At 46.7% G+C, this 8,633-nt stretch overlaps 1 protein-coding gene across 1 annotated transcript; it reads left to right on the forward strand.

Annotated features, from left to right (window-relative positions):
• Positions 1-5,983: 5,983 nt before the first annotated feature.
• Positions 5,984-8,430, forward strand: LOC122048221. The gene is made up of 4 exons (XM_042609815.1): positions 5,984-6,340; positions 6,895-7,389; positions 7,810-8,142; positions 8,242-8,430. The coding sequence occupies exons 1-4, from the start codon at positions 5,984-5,986 to the stop codon at positions 8,428-8,430; spliced, it is 1,374 nt and encodes a 457-aa protein (XP_042465749.1).
• The last annotated feature ends 203 nt before the right edge of the window (positions 8,431-8,633 follow it).

The following is an 8,633-nucleotide window of genomic DNA, read 5'->3' on the forward strand; positions in this document are numbered from 1 at the left end:
TCATATCAATAAACTTCGATTCTTAGAAATCAAGGATTGAAAATTTCTTCGTGATGGAGATAGAGCAATGGTTTTCTCTAGTGGAAGGCTCTGAAGCTCTAACAAGTAGCAAAGGCTAAATTCTCAAGAGGAGCAAGTGGAGCCAAGAGCAATTCCAAAGATGTGAGGTCAATGATAAAGTGATCAAGATATTAGTCAATCTATTACCTAGCAACATCTTGAAGCAAGTGGGAGAATTTAAAGATGTCAAGGAGGTTTGGAGTAAATTGGCAAAGATCCATGAAATTCTCTCCACTGCACCAAACTAAGAAAAATCTAAAAAGGGTCACTCATTGGATCAAGATCAAGAGGAAGAGGACTTTGAAGTTAAGAGATGCTCAACTTCCGAAGAAGAAGTCCAAGAAACTTCATCCTCAAAGGAGTACATCCAAAAGAGAAAAGAGGGAGCATACTCATTGTTTAATGTGCAAGAGAATGAAGATGAAGAGGCCTCCACCTCTAGTGGCAAGAAGAAGCTTCTACTTCCGGGTCAAGTGAAGAAGAAGAAGAAGAAGATGGGGCATCTTTTAAAAATCAAGAGACATCAAATGGAGGATCAAGTGTCATCCCTACACCTAAAGGTATAAGTAGTTTAATTAATAATAAAAATCATATTATTTGCTTTGAATGTAGGGAACATGGACACTACAAGAGTAAGTGCCTAAAATTGACCAAGAATAAGGAAGCGGCATCCAAGGCTAAGGAGAAGCCTAAGAAGGTTGGCCCCGTGATAAGGAAGAACAAGGAACACATTGTGTGTTTCTTGTGTAAGCAAATAGACATTATCGAAGCCAATGTCCAAAGGGAAAGAAGTCAACCAAGCTCAAGGGAGGAAGTTCAAATCAAGGGGGAGCTCTCAAAAGCAAACCCAAGGTATCATTTATTAAGCCAATTACTTTGAATCATGATAAAAAAGCATGCTAGTTCTAACTTATATCATTTTAATACTATTTATCATGAAAATATGAAGCATGATAGAATTAAGGAAAATCATGTGGCCCATCATGCTAAGACTACCACACCTAAGGCTAGGATGGTAGAAAACAATTTAGGAAATAACTCTAAAGATTCTAGATTTTGCCTAAGAAAAAGAAAAATCAAGGCTTTAGTGAAGAATCTAAGGTTGAGGTGTTATGGAAGAAAAATCAAGTCTTAAGGTCAAGACTTAATAAATTAGAGAGAGCTCCTAGAAAAATCACACTTGAGAAACAAGGGTCCAATAATAATAACCTAGGATTAGATAAACAAGAGTCATTCTATAGCCATAGAGGGTTGGGATACAAATCTAAGGCTAAGAAGAATGTAGCTTCGTATCATAGGGTTCCATATACCTATGGAACCAATCCTAGATCTAGGAGTCAAGTCAAGGATACAAGGGAAGTTATCCCTATGAGTATCTTTGCAACAACAAATGTGACTAAGACTTCTAAGAAGTCAAAGAAAGTCACCAAGAATGTCACAAGGGAAGCTATCCCTAGAGTTGACCTGGAGAAAGTGACCAAGGCTTCTAAGAAGCCTAGAAAAGTCATTAGGAAGCTATCTAGGGAGGTTATCCCTAGTGAGTACCTAGAGCATCCAAGGAACACCAATAGGTTTTGGGTTCTGAGGAGCATATTCTCTACACCCTAGATGCGTTTAGAGAGTGTCAACTCCAAATGGGAAGGGTGGTTAACCCAACCATGATAAAGTTGACATTTGGAGGTATTTTCAAGCTTTTTGTTAACCTTTGAAAATGAAAAGGATAAATTGATTAATCTTTGGAAGAGTAAAATGTGCCAAAATTTGAGGAATTGGACTTAATTTTATTTGGCACAATAAATCAAGACGCAAAAGAAATGTCAAGTTAGATTTTGACATTTTCTTAAGAAAATAAGGACAATCTAGGATCAATTTTGGTTTAGCTAAGGATTTAAGGATACTTAGATAGGTTATGTAGGTATATTTTATTTATACTAATTGTCATGATTGTTTGCCCATCATATGCCATGACATCATATTTTGCATTCATGTTTATTATGAAAAATAAAAAAAATCATGTCATGTCATACATACATCATGTAGCTATAGTATGTTTTCTTTTGAAAATTATTTCTTTTTGATGTATGTCATAACTCATCATGTATTATTTTAATTTCCTTGTAATTAAGGACAATGACATTTACTAACAAGTGACATCCTAGGTGAATGTTCAAAATTTCTAAAATGCCTAGATAGATATGCATGATCCCTAGTGATGCAGTGATGATGAAGGGCCCCACCCCGTGGCCATGGTGGAGGTCAAAGTCAAGGCGGTCAACATGTAGATGGCATCAACCGGTCGGGCGAAGCATTCCCCGACCGGTGAGAAGGCTCCGACTCGCCATCACCTTCGACACGGAGAGCATTCAAACAACCGATGCTCAAGGGAGAATAATGTGCAGAAGTCAAGCCGAGCGGCTACCCCACTCGGCTAGACAGCAAAGCCCAACATCGACAGAGTTCAACTTCAACCGAGCGGCTACCTTGCTCGACCTGACAGCAGGACTCGACAGTGATAAAGTAGAACTTCGTTCAAATAAACAAGGAATATCGAGGTTCTGGCCGTTCAGACAGGCACCAGAGCGGCGAATAGATGGCCTAGCGGCCAACTTGCTCAGCCTGGTGGTACAGTACATTGATATCCCTCAACATCCTTTTGGAAATTGGTGTCGCCGCCACCGGGCATGGGCTGCCAGAAGATCATACGGTGGAAGGTTCCACTGTCACTTCAGAGATATGCTCGACCCGTTAAGGTACTGTGTCAGGGACACTTTACTGACAAGTTTTTCAGGGAAAGCTTTAGGATGCATGCTCACCTTGAGAGGTGTGCACGTGCGCTTCCGGAGTTCTATATAAAGGGGGGTCCAAGCATCAACGGAGGTATGTAATATTCACTATTTGTGCTACAGTTCTTGTTGCTCCGCTTCATTCCTCATCGCCGGTGACTAATTTGAGTGTCGGAGGGCCAACGCAGGGGACCCCTTCCTTGGCTCGGTACTGATATAGTCCGTGTTGTAGGTCCACGCGGAGTCCACAAGAGGTTAGCGTGAGCGCCACACCCCCATCTTTCCCTCTCTTTGACTTTCGGACAAGATCATATTTGGCGCCATCTGTGGGAATGTCACCTGAATCCGAGCCGAGAAGATGAAGGGCGTTGAATGACTCACCACCATGACGCTCACTCAGGAGGAGCTTGAGATGCTCATTCAGGTCTGAGCAGCAAAAATGATCAAGCAACAACAACAATAAGTGCCAGCTGATCGGCTAGCGCCGCAGCTTGCAACATCGGCGGCCGACAGCTAGCGGGGCAAGAAGACTGAGCGGAGCAACTCTCCATGTGGGGGTAGAACAGAAGGCTGATCGGCACGTAAGGAGAAGCGCCGCCCACGCCTATCCACTTCCATCGAACTTTGTTCCAAACCCCCTCGGAGATAGCCCAAGCGCATCAGGAGCGGGGATCATCTTCGGATGATGCTCCCATTCGGGACACACATAAAGGCAAGGCGCCCCAAGCAATGCGCCTCCCAAATAGATCAACCGACAGTTCACAAAGGAGATCTTACAAGACCCTCTGCCCAGATACTACACACCGTTGGCAATCGGGACGTACAATGGGTCGATCGATCCAGATGATCACATGGATCGGTTCGACAATGAAGCCACACTGCACTAATATACAAATGGAGTGAAGTGTCTAGTCTTCCTCAAGACTCTCTTCAGATCGGTGCAGCACTGGTTCCGAAGGTTGTCGGACGGCTCAACACAGAGCTTCAAAGACTTCTGAGCCGCGTTCTAGCACCATTTCACCAGCAGCCGACGCTACCAGAAAACGAGCGTCAGCCTCTTCACCCTAAAGCAAGGGTCCAAGGAAGCGCTATGAGTGTACATTTAGTGCTTCAACCAAGTGACCATGAGCATCCCTTTGGTCTCGTCTAAGACAATGATGAACGCCTTCACTTAAGAGTTTGTTGAAGGAGATTTTTTCCAGTCACTCATCAGGAAGCCGCGCCGGGACTTTGACCACTTACTCAAGAAAGATAATGAATACATCAATGTGGAAGAAGCCCAGGTAGCCAGAAGAAAGAAGGCGTCGATCGAACATTTGGCGTCGACCGAGCACCGACCCTCAAGTAGCCATTAGCCACCCAAGGGGCCAAGGGCTGAAGGAGCGCAATCGTACCAGGAGACCAGGGCACATGCCGTACAGTATGTGACGTCTGGTCGGCTGAAGGTGTTGAAGGGCAAGGTTTGGATGCCTATGTTTTGTTCGTTCCACCAGTCGGTGACTCACAACACGCGGGATTATCATGAACTGACACCGATAGTCAGCCGACCGGCGCTAAGAGGATACCGTCGCCAACCGCCTTCTCCCGACCGACGACAAAGACATAGATTCGTTGAGCGGTGGGAGGATGACAAAAGAGCGCCCGAGTGGCACCACCAACATCAGCGGAGGGAGGGCACCGATCCCTCCCGAGCCCCGACAGAGCGAAATAGACCATCCGCTCGGGAAGAGAAAAGTAGAAATAATGCTTCCTGAGGAGATATAGGCATGATAGCCAGAGGACCGATCGGCGACGACTCCAACAGAGCCAAAAAAGTCGTACGCTCTACGCTTGGAGATCCACGCCATAGGATGCAGCAAGGAGAAGGTCGGAGGGCCCCAGATCAACTTTGGCCCCAGTGACTTGGAAGGGGTGGAGATCCCCCATGAAGACGCGTTGATCATCCGAGCGATAATTGCTAACTACACAATTCACCGAACTTTTGTTGATACAGGAAGTTCGGTGAATATTATTTTCAAGAAGGTATTCGATCAGCTGTAAATTGATTGGAGTGAGTTGTTGCCTATGACGACTCTGCTGTTTGGTTTCACGGGGAACGAAGTACTGTCGCTCAAACAAGTCTGCTTGGCAATCTCGCTCAGAGAAGAGCCATTGAGGAGAACTAGGACCACCAACTTCATCATGGTGGACGTGTCGTCGGCCTACAATGTCATACTGGGCCGACTCACCCTCAACAAGTTCCGGGCGGTAGTATCGACATATTACTAGAAAATCAAATTCCTGGTGGACGACCGGGTGGGTGAAGTCAAAGGTGATTAGCTGGCCGCCCGACGATGCTACTTGGTGATGATCAAGTCCAAGGCTAGGAGCGCTTGGAAGACCCCGCGACTGGAGGTAAATGCGATCACAGAAAAACCCCCTACCTTGGTATATGAAGAAAAGGAGGAGGTCTAGATCCACCCCAGCTGAGCGGAAGCAACAAGCTTCATCGTCGTCGACCTGGAGGAGGAGAAGAAGGCAGAGTTGATCGCCTACCTTAAACAAAATCACGACGTATTCACATGGTCGACCCATGAGCTTCCTGGCATCTCCCCGAGCGTGGCTCAGCATGAGCTTCATGTCCAACCGGACGCTCAGCCGGTGAAGCAAAGAAAACGGGACTTTAGCGTGGAGAAGAATGTGATCATCCGGGTAGAGATAGAGAAGCTGTTGGAGGTCGTCCATATCAGGGAAGTTCAATTCCTGAGCTGGTTAGCCAATGTCGTGCTGGTCTCCAAGCCGGGTAACAAATGGTGGGTCTGTATCGACTTTCGTGATCTGAACAAGGCGTGCCTGAAGGACTTTTATCCCCTGCCCAAGATAGACCAGATGGTGGACTTGACGGCGGGCTGCGAGCTGATCTGCATGCTTAACGTGTATCAAGGGTACCACCAAGTGTCACTCACCTAGGAAGACCAGGAGAAGGTCAGCTTTATTACGGCCAATGAAATGTACTGCTACAACGTCATGTCGTTCAGACTCAAGAACGTCAAAGCCACCTACCAGAGGATGATGAATAAAGTGTTCCGACGGCAGATCAGCCGTAATATGGAGTTATATATTAACGACATATTAATTAAATCCCTCCAAGCTGCTGACCTATGCCAGATATCAACAAGACTTGCCAGACACTGAGGACTTATGGGATAAAACTGAATCCCGACAAGTGTCTGTTCGGCGTAAAGAGTGGTCACTTCTTAGGCTACATCGTCACCGAGCGGGGCATTGAAGTTAATCTGAGCAAGGTCAAAGCTTTGCAAGACATGCCACCACCTCGAAACTTGAAGGAAGCTCAACGGTTGATCGATCGGATCATGGCACTATCCGGATTTATATCCAAATCATTCGACTGGAGCCAGCCATTCTTCAAGGTGCTTTGTCAAGCCACAAAATTCCATTGGGATGCTGAGTGCGATTGGGCATTGGAAGAGCTCAAGGAATATCTAAATTCCTTGCATGTACTAGCCAAGCCAATTATTGGTGAGCCGCTCTGGATCTATTTATCATCCAATGAGCATGCGGTCGGAACGACCCTAGTTAGGTAGAACGGCCTTTTTTGAGTCATATATTGAAGGATGCTGAATCTCGCTACACCGGTCCCGAAAAGCTAGCATATGCTTTGATTATCGCCGCTCGAAGGTTGCATCCATACTTCTTAGCACACATAATCATCGTACTAACTAATAATGCCTTGGGATAAGTCCTTCTTAACCTGGAAGCATCGGAAAGGCTAATCAAATGGACGACCGAGCTGAGCAAGTTTGACATTCAGTATCAACCCCGAGCAGCAATCAAGGCTCAGGCCTTGGTAGATTTCATCATAGAAGTCCAGAGTGATGAGCCGGCGGCAACATGGAAGATATATGTGGGCGGCTTGTCTACTCGACAAGGCAACGGAATCGACATATTACTTATCTCACCTCGGGAGGACCAGATGTAGTTGTCCGTTCGACTGAACTATCGAGCCACTAATAACGAGACAGAGTATGAGACACTGATAGTCGGCCTGTAGGCAGCTCAGCATATTGGAGGAATTAAAGTTCTCATCCACTCGGGCTCCCAGGTTGCTGCCCAGCAACTATCCGGGACATTCGAGATAAGCAACGCTCGGCTAAGGCTCTATGCAAAGGTGTTTGAGAAGATGAACGCCAACTTCCAGGAGGTCATTATACAGAAGATCCCCCTATCGGAGAACCAGACGGTGGATGAGTTAGCGAAACTAGCTAGTTCGCTGACACCGATTGTTATAGGTCAGCAGATCGAGCAAGTCTTGCTTGTGATGCATATCGACCGAATGGAAGGAATAACCTTCTCGAATGACTGGAGGACAACTCTGACAGAGTTTTTGTGTTCGGGAGCTACACCTTCTGATCCGGAAGAAGCCCGTTTATTGAAGAAGAGGGTTAGGCGATTTACCTTGATCGGGGATCAACTTTACAAGAGAGCCTTCTCCAGGCCCCTTCTCAAGTGCGTCAGATCAGAGGACACCGAGTACATCCTGTGGGAGGTGCACCAAGGCTCTTGCGGAGATCATCCGGGTGGTCGTGCATTAGCCCAAAAGATACTCCTGGCCAGATATTTTTGGTCGACCCTCCAAGAGGACGCCGCTCAGACGGTGGCCACTTGCCTGTCCTGCTAGAAGTATCACAACATGCCGCACCAACCAACCGAGGGAATGAAAGCGTACATTGTATCATGCCCATTCGACCAATGGGGCATGGATATCGTTGGGTCATTCCCAATGACGATTGATCAGCGAAAGTTTTTGCTCGTCGCAATCGACTACTTCTCTAAGTGGGTGGAAATTGAGCCTTTTGCGAGAGTCACCGAGCAGATGATCATCAAATTTATTTAGCAGAACATCATTTGTCGGTTCGGCATCCCATGCCGACTCGTATCTGACAATGGAAGGCAATTCGCTGGTCAGAGGCTCAGAGAGTTGTGCGAGGGCTATGACATCCAACAAGCCTTCACCTCTATAGCTCACCCCCAGGGCAACGGGCAATCCAAAGTCACCAATCGGGAGATCCTCATAGTCTTACGTGCTCGACTCGACTACGTTGGAGGCAGCTGGGTCGATGAACTCCCCAGCATGTTATGGGCCCTCTGCACGACCCCGAAGGAGGTGACCAGCGTAACACCCTTCCATTTGGTATACGGTGGAGAAGTAGTTGTCCTCGTAGAGGTCAGAGTAGAATTCGATCGGATACAGCTCTACGACAAAGGAAACGATGAATGGAGGCTGATGGAGCTCGACTTGGTGGATGGAGCGTGGGCAAAAGCAGCGATCTGGCTAACGACGTACCGACAATGGATGAAACAGAACTAGAAACGGAGAGTGATCCTGAGATCCTTCCAGGTTGGTAATCTCGTCTGGAAGAAAGTGAAGCTGGTCGGTGACATCACCAAGCTCGAAGCCCCATGGACAGGGCCTTTCAATGTCATGCAGAAGCTCCATTCGGGTGCTTATTATCTGGAGGATGAAGAGGGAAGACAGCTCGAGAGGCCATGGAGCATAAATCATCTTCAACCTTACAGGGCTGGATGAGAGGTGCACGAGTGAATACTGTACCTTGTATTTTTTGTATGTCTTCCGAGCGCAGGGCAAAATTTGAATAAAAAGCAAAGGCCTCTTAAGTGCATCTCCCTCAATGGTCGAGCAGCGACTAGAAACCCGAGCAAACGTCAATGATCGAGCGACGACCTTAAACTCGGGTCTACATCTAGTTTACATCAATGGTCGAGCGGCGA

The sequence above is a fragment of the Zingiber officinale genome, chromosome 2B, assembly GCF_018446385.1.
Source record: "Zingiber officinale cultivar Zhangliang chromosome 2B, Zo_v1.1, whole genome shotgun sequence".
NCBI classification, from domain to species: Eukaryota; Viridiplantae; Streptophyta; class Magnoliopsida; order Zingiberales; family Zingiberaceae; genus Zingiber; species Zingiber officinale.

Coding starts and splice junctions, on each gene's coding strand:
- LOC122048221 (XM_042609815.1), top strand. CDS start 5,984: ATGCCAGATATCAACAAGACTTGCCAGACACTGAGGACTTATGGGATA. Junction 6,341..6,894: donor AATATCTAAATTCCTTGCAT/GTACTAGCCAAG, acceptor GTCGGCCTGTAG/GCAGCTCAGCATATTGGAGG. Junction 8,143..8,241: donor GGCTGATGGAGCTCGACTTG/GTGGATGGAGCG, acceptor AGATCCTTCCAG/GTTGGTAATCTCGTCTGGAA.